This window comes from Esox lucius, chromosome 18 (genome assembly GCF_011004845.1).
Source record: "Esox lucius isolate fEsoLuc1 chromosome 18, fEsoLuc1.pri, whole genome shotgun sequence".
NCBI classification, from domain to species: domain Eukaryota; kingdom Metazoa; phylum Chordata; class Actinopteri; order Esociformes; family Esocidae; genus Esox; species Esox lucius.
This window is the reverse complement of record NC_047586.1, coordinates 1,822,236-1,842,737: the sequence shown is the minus strand read 5'-3', so window position 1 is coordinate 1,842,737 and position 20,502 is coordinate 1,822,236. Positions and strand designations below refer to the sequence as shown.

General features: G+C 44.4%; 1 protein-coding gene across 2 annotated transcripts in view; it reads right to left on the bottom strand.

Moving 5' to 3' along the window:
* The window catches only part of nbas (NBAS subunit of NRZ tethering complex), a 145,435-nt gene that overhangs the window by 29,626 nt on the left and 95,307 nt on the right, over positions 1 to 20,502 (bottom strand). For both annotated transcript variants that reach the window (XM_034287943.1, XM_034287944.1), the window contains exons 34-47: positions 20,086 to 20,243; positions 19,841 to 19,924; positions 17,521 to 17,703; positions 16,900 to 17,007; positions 15,848 to 15,971; positions 10,607 to 10,683; positions 8,939 to 9,076; positions 6,258 to 6,392; positions 6,010 to 6,098; positions 5,512 to 5,622; positions 3,998 to 4,132; positions 3,759 to 3,874; positions 2,738 to 2,931; positions 2,419 to 2,559 (exon numbers count right to left, since the gene is read on the bottom strand). In XM_034287943.1, coding sequence (XP_034143834.1) covers positions 2,419 to 2,559; positions 2,738 to 2,931; positions 3,759 to 3,874; positions 3,998 to 4,132; positions 5,512 to 5,622; positions 6,010 to 6,098; positions 6,258 to 6,392; positions 8,939 to 9,076; positions 10,607 to 10,683; positions 15,848 to 15,971; positions 16,900 to 17,007; positions 17,521 to 17,703; positions 19,841 to 19,924; positions 20,086 to 20,243 — 1,793 coding nt within the window. The remainder of the gene's footprint in view (positions 1 to 2,418; positions 2,560 to 2,737; positions 2,932 to 3,758; positions 3,875 to 3,997; positions 4,133 to 5,511; positions 5,623 to 6,009; positions 6,099 to 6,257; positions 6,393 to 8,938; positions 9,077 to 10,606; positions 10,684 to 15,847; positions 15,972 to 16,899; positions 17,008 to 17,520; positions 17,704 to 19,840; positions 19,925 to 20,085; positions 20,244 to 20,502) is intronic.

Genomic DNA, 20,502 nt, shown 5'->3' with positions numbered 1-20,502 from the left:
AGCCCACTCAGCAGATGGTTGTGGGTCTCTGTGCACAAACAAACTGCTCAGAGCCCAGAGACTGCAAAACAATTAGAGCCGACCAAATCATGAGAAAACAAAAAGATAATTACTTGAGACATTCCAGGGATCTACAATGCCAATTCCACTCGCAAGTTTAACAAAAAATGTATGTGCGCGAACTAATTCCATGTCGTGGAAACGAAGCACCCGTCTCTCGTCGAGCGCGACACATTGATGCTCTCCCAGCAGTGGCAATGTTATGTAACATAGCTCACCAAACTATTCCGTAATAAATGCACGTGTTTCGCTGCTAAACTGCACATTGCTTAGCCCGGCACGTTGCTTGTCCTGTCTGCTTTGCGTGTGATTATCGGAGCTACTGGGCTTGCCTGTTCGCTATGCGTAAATGTTACCTCAGGGCGGCAATTGTACAGAAAAACACCATCAGGGTCTATTGATTATTTGTACGAAAAAGCAGCAGATGTTGGCTACATTCATCAGAGACGACACATATTCCTGACAGAAGCGCTGGACAGAATCCCTGTTAAAGGACAATTACACTGATAATGTCTCATTTTCCAGATCAACATTTGCCTTATTTTCCTGACGTCAAATTTTTTTCCCGCAATGATTATTTGTAATACAAACTGAATTTGGGGAAATAATGTCTGACAGAAATCAAACAGATGTTTTACGGCTTTTATAACAGTTTAGTAGCCCAGGTATATTGACAGAAAAAAGCACAGTACAGAGAACAGTTCCCTGGAAGGTAGCTCTAAAGGACATACATGGTATGTCTGTTGACACTCTCTATTATAGTCCTGTTATAGCTGTGGTTAATTGTCAGCACCAATCAATCAATCAATCAATCAACATTTATTTATAAAGCGCTTTTTACAACAGCAGTTGTCACAAAGTGCTTTACAGAGACACCCGGCCTTAAACCCCAAGGAGCAAACAACAGTAGTGTTGAATTTCAGTGGCTAGGAAAAACTCCCTAAGAAGGTCGAATTTTAGGAAGAAACCTAGAGAGGACCCAGGCTCAGAGGGGTGAGCCTGGGTCCTCTCCTTCTAAAATTTAAAATTGGAGGAAACTGAGAAAAGTTAGTAGTACATCCCTCATGTCCCCCAGCACAATAATATAGCAGCGTAACACCTTGGAAACTGAGACGGGGGGGGTCCGGTGACACTGTGGCCCTACCCGGGGGAGGCCCCGGACAGGGCACCACAGACAATTGAAACTCAACCATCAGCAAGGTAACTGTGCTCCAAAATGGATTAGTGTCCACCTAGATTCTTCAACAAACAAAATGCCAGCGTAGAGCTCCGCATTGGAAAGCATTAAGCAAATTAGAATGATTCCTTGCTCTTCACAGTGACGACACAGTTGAAGAATACCTGTGACAGGCCCCAAAATAAGAAAAAACTTGACTATGTACCTACTATGGACTCAGTGATCAAGGCCTGGCTATCAGACACCCCTGGTCTGGAGAGAAGACAGGCTGTGTGGAACAGTGCTGCTAAACATCTGACAAATGTATGACAAAATCAGAGAGACAGGCCCTGTGATGGGTTATGGGTAATCATCTCTCCTGGAGAAAATAAGAGAGACCAAACGCAACAGCAAGTAAGAGGGAGGGAGGAACAGCATGCAGAGATGGAGAAGGAGGAACAGCGAGTAAAGAGGGAGGGACGAACAGCATGCAAAGACAGAAATGGAGGAAGAGCGAGTAAAGAGAGAGAGGGAGGAGGAGCATGTAAAGAGAGAGGAGGAACAGCATGCAAGAGAGAGGGAGGAGGAGCGTGTAAAGAGAGAGGAAGAACAGCATGCAAGAGAGAGAGAGGGAGGAGGAGCATGTACAGAGAGAGAGGGAGGAGGAGCATGTAAAGAGAGAGGAGGAACAGCATGCAAGAGAGAGAGGGAGGAGGAGCGTGTAAAGAGAGAAGAGGAGGAACAGCATGCAAGAGAGAGAGGGAGGATGAGCGTGTAAAGAGAGAGGAGGAACAGCATGCAAGAGAGAGAGGGAGGATGAGCGTGTAAAGAGAGAGGAGGAACAGCATGCAAGAGAGAGAGGGAGGAGGAGCGTGTAAAGAGAGAGGAGGAACAGCATGCAAGAGAGAGAGAGGGAGGAGGAGCGTGTAAAGAGAGGAGGAACAGCATGCAAGAGAGAGAGGGAGGAGGAGCGTGTAAAGAGAGAAGAGGAGGAACAGCATGCAGAGAGATGGAAGGAGGAAAAGAAAAGGGAAGTAGAAGAAGGGACAGAGAGAGGAAGAGGAGAGACAACAGCTAATAGAAGGAGGAGGGTGAGACTGCACACCTCCTGGTGAGTAGGTCAGTCTATCAGGGCTTGACATCGACACCCATGCATTCCTGTTGTTCAGTCTGACCTAATGTAACCATCCACATATCCTTACCTTATTGGCTGCTTGCTCAGAGAACGTGATTTCATCCAGGAAGTGGACAGCGTCAGCAGGGAGAAGTCTGTCCAGGTATTTGGCACAGGTGTCGTACGCATGAAGGAAATCCTGGTCTGTCTGGGGGGGTCTCTTCAACACCTGGGGGGGCATCATCATCATCATCATCTCTATATAACACCTAAAAGATGTTTTTTGGGGGTTGATGGGTTGTTAATAATGTTGGGGTAATTCCTTTCTGTTAATAATATTAGTATAATTACTGTTCATTATTGTTAATCAACTAAATGATGCAGGTTTAATATAACAGAAATAAAACCTGTGGGTCGCCCATCCAAAACAGCTTCTTCAGCCATGTAGCATGAACCGCGCTGGCTGAGACCACGCCTCCTCCTGGGCGAGGAAGCCGATTGGCCAGTTTGGAAATAGACAGGACATTCTGACTGGTTAGAACTGGTTCCAGAGCGTCCAAGGGGTCAGACATCTCGTCTGTAAGCTTGTGGTAGTTTAGCCCTGAGGGAACATCAAAATAACAAATAAACCATTCATACGAAGTTAAAATAACTAATATAACATTCATACAATTGTAAAATAATAAATAACATAACATTTGTGTAACATTAAAATAACGAATAAAGCACTTAAAGTTAAAATAATATATATAACGTTAAAACAATTCTGGGAGTTATTCTGGGCAGGACTCTCATGCTACGTGCACACTGCCCACTCGCTCAATTTACAAATTGCTCCATCTCACATGCCCGTTCGGGTGGGGAGTATCTTCCTCATTTATGCCAGAGACAACCAGTCAATCAGTAAAGGGGAAACATCTGTCTCTCCAAATAAAATGTAGTTAGTATTTGCGTGACTCTACTACTAAAAATGTATTACGACGGTGCAGAGTCAATGATTTGTCAGTGTTCAAATAGCAATTTAACAATCTCTGAAACCTTCCATGCATCAATTTTTTTAGAATTATATCTGTGTTTGAGGCCAGAGAAGCACCAGAAATAACAGGGAAACCGAATACTGCAATTATAAGTTTCTCTCTCGTCAATTGTTTTTAGCTAGCCAGTACGTTTTTAGCTAGCGAGCAGAATAGAGAAGGGACGTCAAGACGCAGAGAACATCTGCCGTCCCATTGGTAGTCGCTGAACTCCGTCACTGCTCGCTCGCTGGAAATTAGCATAAAGTTGAAAATGTCTCAACTGTAGCTGGGAGATTTGGTTTCCGAGATTAGCTCTGACCGCTGTCGCCGTGATTTGCTGTCTCTTGTTGGAAATGAATGAAAGCGTGCCTCTTTGTACAGTAGCGAGTGGACAGTGTGTACGTAGGGTTACCGTTAGCGATGGCGCGTAGCTTCTTAAGCAGCTTGACGTGGATGTCAGGAGAAATGGTAGAAGAGGCGTGGCAACCACAACCACACGCCTCCAACAAAGTATAGAAAAACAACAGTCTAGATAGGAGAGAGAGGAGACTTAATATACAATTTAGCCAAACAATCAAACAACTAATCCATCAACCAATCAACATTCCAGCCAATGGATCAATGATCCAATCAGAATGAAGGACTCGGTACCTAGCCAGGTCAGTTCCTTCCACACTGGGCAGAACATATTTGGACATGTGACTGTAGAACGCGTCAGGGTCAGACTTCAATGTGGCCAACAGGCCTAAGGTGTCCACACGAACTTCAATCTCCTTCGTAGAGAGACTGGGGGGGGGGGGGGGGGCAGGCAGACAGAAGGATTGAACAAACAGAGACAGAAAAACGTTACAGACACAGAGTTCCCCTCCCCACTTTTCACTTCTGTTTTACCTTAAAAAAGTTAATAACTAAGAAATAAACTTGTGAACGTGAAAAAGCACTAACATTATGGTGAGTTACGACAAAACTCTACCTCGTAAAACACGTTTTAAATAGACACTTAAATCACACATTGGATGTAGACTCTGGGAGTGTGTGTGTGTGTGTCTATCTATTTCCATAATTTATTTGTTCTCTTACTTCATAGCTTGGGATTTGACTACCTCTGCACCTTGCTTTAATAGTGTGTGTGTGTGTGTGTGTGTGTGTGTGTGTGAGATAGATGTCCCCTGTCATGGATTCTTTGCATTCTGATGCAGGAGATGTTTTACAGCAGGGTAAACTACATGCAGCCAGGGGCAGTTATCTGCTGCTCTACGCTCAGTGGACTGCAGCATAATTACTAAGAAAACGTGTACACTGCAAATTGAACACAACTTTAGCCGGTAATAAATCAAACTAATACTGAGAAACGATCAACTGCTTCCTGGTCATTTTGGATCCTCCCAACACTATTTTTCACTCTTTTCTTTGGTCCTGTTTAATTGTAAATACACATGTAAATGGCCATGGTGTTACCAGTATTTCATTACTTTAGAAGACAGTGAACAGCTCCAATTTAATTGGCTGAATCTCAACACAGATCAACCCTGTTCATCCCCTCCTGCTTGTTTGTTGTAAATAACAGGATCATTTGTAAACAAATCATCTCACGTACACAAAAAAAATCCCCTCCAGATCCCCACACCAGACCCCACACCCGAGGGTTGAGGTTAGGGCTATAGTGGGGGTTTAGTGGTTAAGGTTATAGTGGGGGTTTAATGGTTAAGGTTAGGGTTATAGTGGGGGTTTAGTGGTTAAGGTTATAGTAGGGGTTTAGTGGTTAAGGTTAGGGTTATAGTAGGGGTTTAGTGATTAAGGTTAGGGTTATAGTAGGGGTTTAGTGGTTAAGGTTAGGGTTATAATAGGGGTTAAGTGGTTAAGGTTAGGGTTATAGTAGGGGTTTAGTGGTTAAGGTTAGGGTTATAGTAGGGGTTTAGTGGTTAAGGTTAGGGTTATAGTAGGGGTTTAGTGGTTAAGGTTAGGGTTATAGTAGGGGTTTAGTGGTTAAGGTTAGGGTTATAGTAGGGGTTTAGTGGTTAAGGTTAGGGTTATAGTAGGGGTTTAGTGGTTAAGGTTAGGGTTATAGTAGGGGTTTAGTGGTTAAGGTTAGGGTTATAGTAGGGGTTTAGTGGTTAAGGTTAGGGTTATAGTGGGGGTTAAGATCAGGGTTGTGTGTGTGTTACCTGCTGTCAGTGAACAGATACTCCAGGTGCGTCATGTAAATGTCCCACAGTGGGATGTTGTAGCGATGGGCAAGGGAAACACTGATCCGCCACACACTATCATCAAGAGTCCTGATGACACACACACACACCTTTAAACAAATGCATAGTAGAACCAAGGTAACCATGACACACCAATGTATTTGGCCCCGGTACTAAAACAGAACTCAGCTGATCTTAGTATAATGTTAAACCAGAACTCAGCTGATCTTAGTATAATGTTAAACCAGAACTCAGCTGATCTTAGTATGTTAAACCAGAACTCAGCTGATCTTAGTATGTTAAACCAGAACTCAGCTGATCTTAGTACGTTAAACCAGAACTCAGCTGATCTTAGTAAAATGTTAAGCCAGAACTCAGCTGATCTTAGTACAGTGTTAAACCAATATTTGGTTTGTCCTAGTACAGTGGTAATACAGCACTCATTTAGTCTGAGCACAGTGTTGAATTAGAACGTACTCAGCTAGTCCCAAAATGGTGTGTTTTTTGTAGTCTCTGTCGGAACTGAACCGTTGAACATCCACACCACGACCAAGACCCTGTAAGACCTGGGAGGAGGAGGGAGGAACGGGGGGAGCGAGGGAGGGAGGGATGGAGGGAGAGATGGAGGGAGGGATGGAGTCACAAAGAAAAAAAGAGGATGTGGGAAAGACTGAAAAGTATGAGTGGACAAAATATGTGTTAAAAGAAAGTGGGAGGAAACACACCTGGGCCTGAGTCAGATCCGTTAGACGCTCGTTATACACCTGCAGCTGACCAATCAGCAGCTCCACGTCGGCTGGCCAATCGGAGTGGGCCGTGACATGCTGGGTGACCAATCGGATCAGCTCCTTGGGGTCAACCTGACAACAAGCAGAGACATAATGTACTGTAAAAGGAAGTGCAGCTTTCAGACCACCTCCAGTCAGACCAGACCAGAAAAGTCTACATTTAAACCCAAGCACGTCTTCCGCAATCAGATGAAACAAGCATCTGCTTGTTCTGACACCACACATTTCCTCTCACTCATCTTTGTGGGTGTGTTTGGGTGTGTTTGTGTGTGGATATCACAGGTCTTTTGGTACACTGTTATTATCATTCAGTGTCAGTTTTACACTCAGAATCTTCATCTTCATGGAAGATAACAGCACTTAGGAACACATGGTGAGAGGGACAAGCAAACGGAGGATGAGGCAAAATACTGTAGGGGGGAGTAACAGGGGGAAGAGGGTGGGGGAGGGAGAAGATGGGGGGATGATGGGGTGGTAAGGGACAGACGGAAGTATCTAGCTGTTGTCAGTACCAGTATAAATGACAAGATAAAACATCTTCATCTCTTTGTCACTCTCTCCATATTTCTCTCTCCACGTGCCTTCAGCTATTTCTCCCTCCCACCTTTCATTATCCTCTCAAAATCTGTCCATCACACCCCTAAACACACACACAGCCTTTCTGTAAGGGCCCATGTCTGACAGAGTTTGTGGAGCATAGCTAGGGTGAGGAAAAATATTCTCTTTTCTGATGGGACCAAAATCTAACTCTTAGGCCAGCATGCCTAGTGCTATGTCTGGCATAAACGAGGTACCACTCATAACCTGGCTAATACCATCCCTGCGTTTAAGCGTGGTGGTGGGAGCATCATGCTATGGGGATGCTTTGCAGCGGCAGGAACTGGGAGACTGGTCAGGATTGTGGGAGGGATGAAGAAAGCAAAATACAGGGACGTCCTCTGAGACAATCTGATCCCGAGCTCACAGGACCTCCGACTGAGGCAAAGATTCCTCTTTCAGCACAACAACAAACCCAAAGCACACAGGCAAGACAACGCTGGGGTGTCTTGATGATAAATCGGTGAAAATCCTTGAGTGGCCCAGTCAAAGCCCGGATATGAACCCTACTGAACATCAACTCATTGACAGCCCCCATCCAATTTGATTCCCAAAAATACTTGAAACATTCCTAAGAATACTCCAAGGTGTAATCACGGGGGAAAGGTTACATAAAGTAACAAATAAATGGTCTCAATATTTATGTACAGATCTTTTATTTTCAGTAAATTGGCCAAAATGTGTTTACGCTATGTCATTACAGGATACCGTGTGTAGACTAATAGCTTTTTTTAATACAATAAAATACAAATTCATTCTATAACACAACAAATTGCAGAGGAAGTGAAGGGAATATGAAGCCACTGTATATTGTGTTTATTGCCAATTATGCTACACACTTGTTGTGGATACTGAATTTATAGTACTGTCTGTTTGCTCCCGGACTCTGCGCTCTATTATTTCTACAGCAGAGACCGAACCCAGCAAACACCCACTTGCTAAATCACTTTTTATTTTTATATATTTTTTAAATCAACAAAGCACTAGAAGACCAATCTTTTGTTTTGTTTCTCCATTATGTATGCAGTGTGTAAACAGTGTGTAAACAGTGTGTAAACATAGAGGATTTATACCCACTGCCTCCATCCCCACTCCCTCCTCTCCTTCGCTGTATGACTCTCTTTTTAAAAGACATCTTGACCCACACATACACACAAACATTTTTGTAACAAGGTGAGGACCATCTAGTTGAAGCAAGGACCGGCCAAATGTCCACTGATTTTCTTACTATCATGGGGGGGACCAAAACTCAGACAGTGAAAAAGGATTGAGTGCACACCCACCCACCCACACACACATACATACCCAGACACACACACACACATACCCACACATACATACCCAGACACACACACACACACATGCCCACACCCACCCACACATACATACCAACACACACACACACACAGTGAGTAGTTGTGATCCTAATGAATAGCATTCAGCTCTTCTCTCCAGGTCTCACAGCTCGTTACAGCCTAATTACACCTGTGTTAACTAACTGGTATGTGTGTTTGTGTGTGTCTGTGTCTGTGTGTGTTTGTGTGTGTTTGTGCTGGAGTAGAAGAGGGAGTCAATTGACAGATCAGATTATAATTAACCGCCCCCCCCCACCGTGCACACACCCACCCACACAAATATGACACTTAGTATTAGTGGGGGAGACAAGGAGGGAGCTCAGGGGGAGGGAGGTGGGGGGGAGAGGAGGAGGGGGGTCAGGGGGAGGGAAACGTTGTCTCTTTGGCAGATAATGGATTTGAACTTGTGCAGAAGCTGGATGAGGCCAGACCATTAGTATGGGGGAGTCGTAGGCGGGGGGGGGGGTGACCTTGAAACACTGTCACACTTACCCAGCACTCTGTCTGACGCGTTCCTTCATTTTGTTACATTTAGTTCCCTCCTCTCCATCCCCCTGCCCCTCCCCCCTTCTTCCCTCAAAACAAAACAATTCCACTCCAGGTAAAGGTCAGGATTATTAGCCCCTCCCTCCCTCCCACAGCGTCCATGTTGCCCCGGGGTCTCACTCTGTAGAGCGGGTGGGTCCTGTCCTTGAAACACGGCGCCAGACGGGTGTAGATCTGCAGGCTGTAGTAGAAAGCAGCCAGCTGAAGGCTGAGAGCCGAGTGGCTCTGCTTCTCAAAACACCTGTTGGCATCCAGCACCTGGAACAGGGAGAAGAACCACACCGACCCTGAACACTGAGCACGGAACAGTGAGGTCAACATGCCAGGAACACCGAAAGAAATTCACTTTGAACAACACAACACTTCTCATAACGTGGTCCAATCACATCTCATAACGTGGTCCAATCACATCTCATAACGTGGTCCAATCACATCTCATAACGTGGTCCAATCACATCTCATAACGTGGTCCAATCACATCTCATAACGTGGTCCAATCACATCTCATAACGTGGTCCAATCACATCTCATAACGTGGTCCAATCACATCTCATAACGTGGTCCAATCACATTTCATAACGTGGTAAAACCACATCTCATAACGTGGCTAATGCTAATGGATAATGCTAATGGCTGCTAATTAATATTAAATACTAAAGCAGAGAATAAACTCAAAGAGAAAAACTGGCATTTCCTTCAAACAAGCAAATGAGGTTATAGGGCCAGTCAAACTGAACGGAAGACGTAGGACAAACATCCAATTGAACCGCAATATAATAATGCTATTATTGAGTCATAATGTATTGGATCATGATGTTTCACTGAACCATGTGAATGACCAGGTGACCTTCATGTTGTGTCTGTCATCAGACAACATGCTCTTGGATACTGGTCAGAGGTCATGTTTTCACTGCATTGTACACTGACACCACTACAGGGGTAACCTGATGTCCAATGACCATGAGAAAGTGGTGCCAGGTACCTCAACAAAAGGAGGTGTCAGGTAAACACCCTCTACCTCCGCATAAGGTGGTGCCAGGTGAACTACCTCTACCTCAACATAAGGAGATTTCAGGTCAACAACCTTTATCTCAACAAAAGGAGGTGTCAGGTAAACACCCTCTACCTCCGCATAAGGTGGTGCCAGGTGAACTACCTCTACCTCAACATAAGGAGATTTCAGGTCAACAACCTTTATCTCAACATAAGGAGGTGTCAGGTAAACACCCTCTACCTCCACATAAGGTGGTGCCAGGTAAACACCCTCTACCTCAACATAACGAGGTGTCAGGTAAATACCCTCTACCTCAAAATAAGGAAGTGTCAGGTAAATATCCTCTACCTCAACCAAAGGAGGTGTCAGGTAAACACAATCTACCTCAACATAAGGTGGTGTCAGGTCAACAACCTCTACCTCAATGAAAGGAAGTGTCAGGAAAATACCCTCTACCTCAACCAAAGGAGGTGTAATGTAAACACCCTCTACCTCAACATAAGATGGTGTCAGGGCAACAACCTCTACCTCAAAATAAATTTGAAAAAACAATGGTGCATAAACTTTAGGAGACGGAACATTATCAATATTTTCCATTAAAATATTCTTTCTGGCTTTATCTCGGGTACATTTTCAGCATACCAATTATTATAATTATATCCAAACCCCTGACTCTGTTGGTGATCGCATCCCTCCCACACATGATTTTCCTGACCGTACAGTTTGGACCCAGCATAGACACAGCAAGTACAGTGAGAATTTAAGTATTTAACACGTGTGTGTGTGTGCGTTACCTGTGGCAGGGCCAGTAAGTAGGCCAGAGCTAGCGTCATATCTCTGGGAAATGCATCCATAGCCAGTTGTAGTAACACTGAGGAGAGAGATATGAATATATAATACTCCAGAATATTATATCTCCTGGTTGAGGTTTTCCCCTCTTGTCTAGACGACAGATGTGACAGACAGACAACAATTCTCTCACGCACGCCCACACACGCACACATAATAAAGAGAAACAAATCAAGAAAAAAAGTACACAAAACAAAAAAACAATCAGTAATATAATGATTAAAAAGGCTGTGTGAAGGCTATTGTTGGCACAGTTCAGCTGTACTGCATGTCCTTTGGTTCTGCTATTTCTTTAAAATCTTTATTTCTTCATGTTTTACTGGTCTGGTATTTGCTTAAGATCATCTCGGACGTGCTCAGGGTTAGGATCAGGATTTTAAGTAGATACCAATTATATACTGCCACAAGCAGCAGCTTCTCTTCCTGGGGTCTGATAGACCCGGAACAACTATTGATCATCGGTAGGAAGCACTGAGGAGATTGACTGAGGACCAACAACCACTCAGTTATTACCAGAAGTCACATGACTTGTCCCCATCTCTGGTTATTACACTCTGATTTTGACAAAAATATTCATTCTGACATTTCTGCACAGTAAAAATGGGTCCAATGAAACAATGGAGGCAAATAACCTCTATATAGAAACACTACAGGGTACTGGGATTGGGGATACACCCTACATCTAGAAACACTACAGGGTACTGGGATTGGGGATACACCCTACATCTAGAAACACTACAGGGTACTGGGATTGGGGATACACCCTACATCCAGTAACACTACAGGGCACTGGGATTGGGGATACACCCTACATCCAGAAACACTACAGGGCACTGGGATTGGGGATACACCCTACATCCAGAAACACTACAGGGCACTGGGATTGGGGATACACCCTACATCCAGAAACACTACAGGGCACTGGGATTGGGGATACACCCTACATCCAGAAACACTACAGGGCACTGGGATTGGGGATACACCCTACATCTAGAAACACTACTCCCCCCCATCCCACCCCAGGTCTATCTGAGACACACCAGCAGGCTGCCCCCGGCAACCATCGTCCTGCCAACTGCCAGGACTACAGAGGACACACAAAGACACAACCAACACACGTCTGTAGTTAAAACAAAGAGAGAGAGAAACAGAAAGAGGAGGGAGAGAGAGACGAAAGACAGAGAAAGAGAGAGAGAGGAGAGCTGGAGGGGACAGACTGAAGTAAAGTGGAACAGACAGACAAAACCAAAGCAGGGACTCACACACACACACACACACACACACACAAACTGACACTCAAAGACAGAAACAGGCACAGACACGCTAGATTTACAAAGCATATTGGGATCAGAATAGATTTCCATTAAAAATTCTATCCTTTCTACACCCTAAAACCACTAAAACCCATTATAACCCTAACCACTAAAACCCATTATAACCCTAACCTTAACCACTAAAATCCATTATATAACCCTAACCTCAACCACTTAAACCCATTATAACCCTAACCACTAAAACCCATTATAACACTAACCACTAAAACCCATTATAACCCTAACCTCAACCACTAAAACCCATTATAACCCTAACCTCAACCACTTAAACCCATTATAACCCTAACCTCAACCACTTAAACCCATTATAACCCTAACCACTAAAACCCATTATAACACTAACCACTAAAACCCATTATAACCCTAACCTCAACCACTTAAACCCATTATAACCCTAACCACTAAAATCCATTATATAACCCTAACCTCAACCACTTAAACCCATTATAACCCTAACCTCAACCACTTAAACCCATTATAACCCTAACCACTAAAACCCATTATAACACTAACCACTAAAACCCATTATAACACTAACCACTAAAACCCATTATAACCCTAACCACTAAAACCCATTATAACCCTAACCACTAAAACCCATTATAACCCTAACCACTAAAACCCATTATAACCCTAACCTCAACCACTAAAACCCATTATAACACTAACCACTAAAACCCATTATAATCCTAACCACTAAAACCCATTATAACCCTAACCACTAAAACCCATTAGATTACAATTAGATTACATATAGCCACTACAACTAACCAAGAGCTTATTAGATAACATATACACACTACAACTAACCAGGAGTTAATTTGATTACATATAACCACTACAACTAACCATGAGGTCATTAGATTACCTATAACCACTACAACTAACCAGGATGTAATTAGATTACATATAACCACTACAACTAACCAAGAGGTTATTAGATTACATATTACCACAACATATAACCAGGAGGTCATTAGATTACATATAACCACTACAACTAACCAAGAGGTTATTATATTACATATAACCACTACAACTAACCAGGAGGTAATTAGATTACATATAAACACTACAACTAACCAGGAGTTAATTAGATTACATACAGTATAACCACTACAACTAACCAGGAGGTAATTAGATTACATATTACCACTACAATTAACCAAGAGGTTATTAGGTTACATATAACCTCCACCTAACATATAACAACACCCCTCAAACCTAGGATAGTTAACCTATGTAACCAACTACAGGGTCACTGACCCCTGAACTCTACCAGAGGGTTGCTGAACTCTGAAATGTAATAGCAAGTTTACAGAGGGGTGATGGGATCAGTCACTTGCCCAGCCTAATCTCTAGAGGTGAATACACTGCTCAAGTGTCTGTTAACTAAAGGATATGTTGATTATCCATGTCCCAACCCAATGATGCACTCATTCATCACATACAAACACCTCTCAACTCATTAATCCAACAGCGTTATCTGGGTCCAGCAGTTGTGTTGCCTGTGTTCTCTTTCAGACCACGTTCCTCTCTCTCTGTCCCTCTGACAGCTAGGTCACTGTGTGTGTGTGTTTGAGTGTGTGTGTGGGTGTGTTTGAGTGAGAGAGTGCTGGAGTGAGTGAGTGTGTGTGTATTTGAGCGAGTGTGTGTTTGAGTGAACGTGTGTTTGAGTGAGTGTGTGTATTTAAGTGAGTGTGTGTGTATGAGTGAGTGCATTCACTCTGACAGGAAGGTGACCTTAGGGAGAGATGTTCAGATGAATTCTGGGTAGAGGTTGTACAACTAAAGCTTGCTGTAGGCCAGGGGCTGAGTGTGTGTGTGAGTGTGTATGTGTGCATTTCATTGGCATACTGTGTGTTCATGTGTGGGGCATGCTAATGTTTTCACTGCTGAAGGATGTGTGCGCGCGTGTGTGCACGCATTTGCATTTCGTTTGCATGATGTTCTCATGTGAGTGGGTGCAAATTCCTTCACTGCCAAAGTGCTTGTGTGTGTGTGTGTGTGCACATTTAACGCAAGGCGGTGTGTGTTGCATCGTCTGTCGAGCGACCGTTTTTTTCTTTTTCTTCCTCTAGCATTGATTCAGGTGGCAGGGTGATCCATCACACACACACACACACACAGCTGTACGATACAAAGCAGGACAGAGGAGATATGGAGGAGAGGAACATGCAGACATTCGTTAATTAATCTATACGACTGTATTCTGCCTATCTGTCCCCGGGTTCCAAAGAGCAACAATGGAGAGACAGGGAGGGGCCTCGTTTCCACGGTTATTATATTCAATATGTATTTTGTTCCTCTCTGAATAACGTGGAGGTGATTGGACGACAGGAGGGAAACGTTCAGGAGACGCTGGCTGGGTTTCAAAACTGGTCCTGGTGTTGCATCTTCTGGGTTTTTAGAGGAGCACACTTAGAAGAACCGGATCCGTCAGCAGGGAAGTTGGCCGTTCATGCAATGTGATGTCATTTCAATATTAAATTGCCAATAGCAAAAGTTGGGCAGGTGGCGTTCACCGTTACAACGCAAAATATAAATGCATTATGTTTTTTTTAAGTAGTCCTAGTTAAAATATCTCATCAAACAGGATTTTCCCATGAATATTCTAATTATTTTAATAATATTTGACATTTGCGTGTCCTTGAAATCACTGTTCGACAGTAGTTCTACTTCAATTAAAAAGTCCCTTGCCGCAACATCACAAACAGGAAGTATACTTACTTTCTAGGTGGGAGAACAACAGCTCAAAGCTAAGCAAATATTTCATCTCGGTTCAACCTCTTTTTCAGTGTTTCAATATGTTAATCTTTCATTCTCACTCATATGTTTCCATATTATATAGGACAATAACTAGGTTTCATAATTCAAAAGTTTTTTTGATAGAGAAGCTGAAATCCTTGTGAAGTGTTCATCGGCACACGGTCCTAACAGGACGGAACACGGTCCTAACAGGACGGAACACGGTCCTAACAGGACGGAACACGGTCCTAACAGGGCGGAACACGGTCCTAACAGGGCGGAACACGGTCCTAACAGGGCGGAACACGGTCCTAACAGGAACACGGTCCTAACAGGGCGGAACACGGTCCTAACAGGAACACGGTCCTAACAGGGCGGAACACGGTCCTAACAGAGTGGAACACGGTCCTAACAGAGCGGAACACGGTCCTAACAGAGTGGAACACGGTCCTAACAGGGTGAATGGTTCAATATATAGAAATGTTTTATTAGGACAAATAGGTTGCAAATAAAATGCTGGTTCTGAAAATTTTACTCAATAATAATAGTTGAATATAGCTTTGATGTCTTTAAACGCATAACTATTTGAAAGACATAACAACGTATGTCCAACAGGATCTCAGTCTCATGTGAACAATCCGCCAATATTTATGAGGATTCAAGCGCCTGAGTTTGCCCAAGATGTCTCTCTGACAGTCAAACATGACCTTTTTCTGACACCATATGAAGGTCCAAATGGCACTGCATAATAAGAATGACCCAAATACACATTCTGAGATCCGGCCACTGTCATCTCTCTTATGTCTCTAGTTTCCATCCCTCATCCATCGCTCTCATCTGAATCTCATCCCCCTCTCTGACTCTCATCCCTCTCTACCTTCTCTCTATCACTGTCAGTGAGGAGAGAAATGGAAAGGGAGGGAAGAGGGGTGAGAGAGAGATAAGAGATGGAGGGAGGGGTGAGGCAGGAATGAGAGATGGCGGGAGGGGTGAGACAGGAATGATCTTGTTCTTCTCTAAGACTCCAGCAGTGTTCTGCCTTAAGTCTCATTCCTTCTTAATAACCTCCCTTCTCCCAGTGCATCATGTTTGTGGGAGACTTACCCTCAGTGGCAGGGAATATCGTTTTTCCCTCAGACTGGGTCTCTGCCAGCTTCCCGGTCTGGATCAGAACCTCGGCGAAACGCTCCCGGGGAACGTTGTCGTACGATCCGTAAACATCTTCACTCTGCCGGGACCAGGGAGACAATGGAGAGAAACCGGGTTAGAATGGGTCCACGGTCCTACTCATTGACACTGACCAGAACCGGGGAGGGCAATGATTATGGGAGGATTTCCAGTTCCGGCACATTCCCCCACCGCGGTGCGGGGAGACGATCAGAGGCTGGGCAGCAGTGCAGCTGCAGGGATCGGTCAGGTGTTGAGGCGACGTGATGTTTCATTAGACTCGGTGTGAAAAGAGCCCTGTGTTTGAGGGGTGCAGCACAGGGGCAACCAAAGCGTTGATGTTTGTTTTTGCAAACTTCAGCTGGGCTTGGATGTTTTACTTTGTAAGAAAAGGCTTCCGTCTTGCCACCCTACCTCATAGCCCATTCATATGAAGAACACGGGAGATTGTTGTCACATGTAGCACACAGCCAGTACTTGCCAAAAATTCCTGCAGTTCCTTTAATGTTGCTGTGGGCCTCTTGAAAGCTTCTCTGACCAGTTTTCTTCTATTTAACATGAGTTTGAACGTGACTGGTTAATTCTGAACACAGCCACATCCCCAGTTATAAGAGGGTGTGCACACTTCTGCAACCAGGTTATTGTTAGATTTTTCCCCCTCGAAGATATGTTCACATTATAGGTCACATTAAAAGTGGAAAAAGTTCTGACATGATTTATCTTTGTCTCACCCTTTTACATCACAAAAACCTGGCAAAAACCTGTGTAGACTTTTTATATCCACTGTGTATATAAATATATATATATACACACACATATATATACATTAGTGCCTTTATATAATACTGTAATCAAGGTGGGAGAGAGGGAGAAACAGAGAGACCCATTAAGACGCCCTGATGGTTGAAGTATGACCTGAAAATGATTGGTTGCTCCTAGAACGGACACACACACACACACACACACACACACACAAATACACAGCTCACCTGGTCTATGTAGGGGTCATCAAACAGTCCCTGGTAGAATGGGTTCACACCCTGTCTCTCTAGAGCACTGTTCCCCTCTTCTCCAACCTCGACCTTTGACCCTCCACCCTGATCCAGGAGACAGACAAAACACACTTAGGCCTGCTAGTCTATGTGCGGCTCTCTCAGTGTCTGCAATTTGTTTTCCGTCTGACTTTGCAAGGCATTGCCAAGGCCCAAGGCGCCATAACTCTCAGCCCTGGCCACCGGGAGACCCCCTTAGCAACAGTGAATAATTGAAATATTCAATGGGGCTAATTAAATATTGAACGGATGAGTTTCTGATTGGCTGTTTTAGGAGGACGCTTCTGGGATATGCGTGTTACACACACACACACACACACAGATGCATGCACAGAGAGATACACAAACAGAGAGATACACACACAGACATACATATAGATAAAAACACACACAGACACACACACACACACACAGAGAAAGACAGACAGGCACACACAGAGATAACACACACAGAGAAAGACAGACAGGCAGGTACACAAACAGACAGACAGACAAACACACAGAAACAGTGGTCCTATATGAAGCGGTCAGAGAAGGGGTGTGTCCGTGGGCTCTTACATGCAGTGGTCTGAGGTACTGGAGTTGGTTCTTCCACCAGGCGTGGTCGCCCACGGCGGTCAGAACAGCCTTGGTGGTCAGGGTGGTGCTAGTCAGCGCCTCCATGGTTCTGGTGGTGGTACGATGGAGCAGGTCTCCTGCAGCGCCACCTACTGAGGACGCAGAGCTGGGAGGACCACCAGGCTGGGGAGGGCAGAGGGGAATGCAGGTGGACTGAGAAAGTGTTGATGTGTTGGGTTGTGTTGATGTTTTGGAGATATGTTTAAGACAATAAAAATAATAATAATAGCAAACAGTTTAACAACCTCTTAAAACACAAAGCTCCAAGATACACAAATGAAGGTGAGAGTCACCGGGGGAGTGTGGTACAGACATTGAAAGACCTCCACAACTGTTCATCAGCACTTAAACTCTCATTCAGAGGGACAAGCGTATGGAGGTTGGTTCCAGGTGGAAAGACATGGGAACTGGAATGTTTTTACCCAAACTCTATATGTGCCTTCAGATCAATAAACTAAATATAGACATGATTGCAGGCCAGAGTTGGAGTTCGTGTGTTTGATGAGATGCTGTAATGCTTTAGACAGTACAGTGTTGTGATGTTCTAGTGTCGCATCATGATATTTTAAGGGTTGCGTCGTGGCGTTTAAGTGTTGAATTGTGATACTTTAGTGTCGCGTCGTGATGCTTTAATGTCGAGTCGTGATGCTTTAGTGTCGAATCGTGATGCTTTAGTGTCGAATCGTGATGCTTTAGTGTCGAGTCGTGATGCTTTAGTGTCGAATCGTGATGCTTTAGTGTTGAATCCGTGATGCTTTAGTGTCGAGTCGTGATGCTTTAGTGTCGAGTCGTGATGCTTTAGTGTCGAGTCGTGATGCTTTAGTGTCGAGTCGTGATGCTTTAGTGTCGAGTCGTGATGCTTTAGTGTCGAGTCGTGATGCTTTAGTGTCGAGTCGTGATGCTTTAGTGTCGAGTCGTGATGCTTTAGTGTCGAATCGTGATGCTATAGTGTCGAATCGTGATGCTTTAGTGTCGAGTCGTGATGCTTTAGTGTCGAGTCGTGATGCTTTAGTGTCGAGTCGTGATGCTTTAGTGTCGAATCGTGATGCTATAGTGTCGAATCGTGATGCTTTAGTGTCGAGTCGTGATGCTTTAGTGTCGAGTCGTGATGCTTTAGTGTCGAGTCGTGATGCTTTAAGGGTTGCGTCGGGATGTTTCTGAGTACTGATTTTTGACGGTGGTTTTCTAAGTGAAGTGAGAGAGATGACGGATCTGGATCGTACACACACACACACACACCAACCACACAGTCAGGGACCGGGCCAACACACACACACAGCACTTAGTGTCGGTACTCATGAAGCTTCAGGAGCCTGTCCAGAACATTTAGTGGCTCTCATTAATACTTTATTCTACTCGGGAACAATGGACACAAACCCTTCTACTCAGTGAAATATTGATAGGTAGCTATGGCATCAGGGAGACGGCACATTTTGAGGGGGAGGGGTGAGTGGGGCTGGAAAACCAATGCTGGAGTTATCCCTGATTAGCAGGCAGACCCTAACATACCTACATACATACATATGGTTTCACACAGGCAAATGAGCAAAAACACATACAGAGTGTAGAAACATTAGAGCTGTTGCTGCACCATACGGAGAGATCTTTATGGTTCACACCCGAGTTAATACATTAAAACCTTTCAGAAATAACACCTACGCTGTGGTGAATGCCCCCTGAATAAAAAAACAAAAAAAACATACCAGGCTATTCTGTTTTCACTTTTCTGCTCTAACTCTTCTACACTACTGTTTTGTGAGACGTACTCAGAATCAGCAGCGTTTTTTCATTCCAGGGGATGGACAGACTGTTGTTGTTGACAAACGCTGGACAAAAAAAGCCAACAAAGCTGCTCGAAAACGTTGACACACGTACACATCACGTCGGTGTCAGAATCCCTAGAGTACCATGGAAACCGGGAGAGACAAGACGACCGGCTCCCCAGTGCATTCAAGCAGCTTTGGCAGAGGAGTGTGATCCTGCTAAAGACATGACAGGAGCAATAAGTGTTTTTATTGCAGCAGATATGCTACTGTTTGCAGCGGATGACAGAAAGAGAAGAGGGTTTCCGCATCCCCTAAATGTGTTTGAGCCACGTTACAAACGTCCTTCTCTTAATTATTTCATCAGACAGGTGGACGTAAACCCCCCTGAGCAACCCAAAGCACAAGTTGGAATCAGGTGGAATCAGACAAATGGATTATTTTTGAGTAATAGTCATTGTCACGTCGCGTGCGGAGGGGTTGGGCGTCACACATACCTGTATGAAGTCAGTCTGGGCTTCTTCATATCCACTCTGAGCTTCAGGCCTGCTCCTCTGGAAGTTGACATCCTGGTACAACACCTGGAGGGGAGGAGTCAAACACGTCACCAAGAAATAATGGGGGTTTCATTCAACATTTTTCTCCAGAAGACTGCAGGGTTCTGGGTCAATGTTTATCCTGCACAGGTTGCCGGGATATCAAAAATGAAACTTGAGGTGAGGGATCAAAGGTGAACGGTTACCTGCGTCTGGAGGTCACTGGAGGCAGCCAGTAGGGGGTAGATGCTAGCGGGGGGACAGTGTGTGAGAGAGAAGGCCAGCAGCTCACGGCGCGCACGGAGGTCCAAATATCCCTCACACTGTCCCAGCAGGCTGCACACCTCCCAGGCATCTCCATAACCTGGAACATCACCACAGTGACATATCATTAGACCTCCCAAACATCTCCATAACCTGGAACATCACCACAGTGACATATCATTAGACCTCCCAAACATCTCCATAACCTGGAACATCACCACAATGACATATCATTAGACCTCCCAGGCATCTCCATAACCTGGAACATCACCACCATGACATACCATTAGACCTCCCAAACATCTCCATAACCTGGAACATCACCACAATGACATATCATTAGACCTCCCAGGCATCTC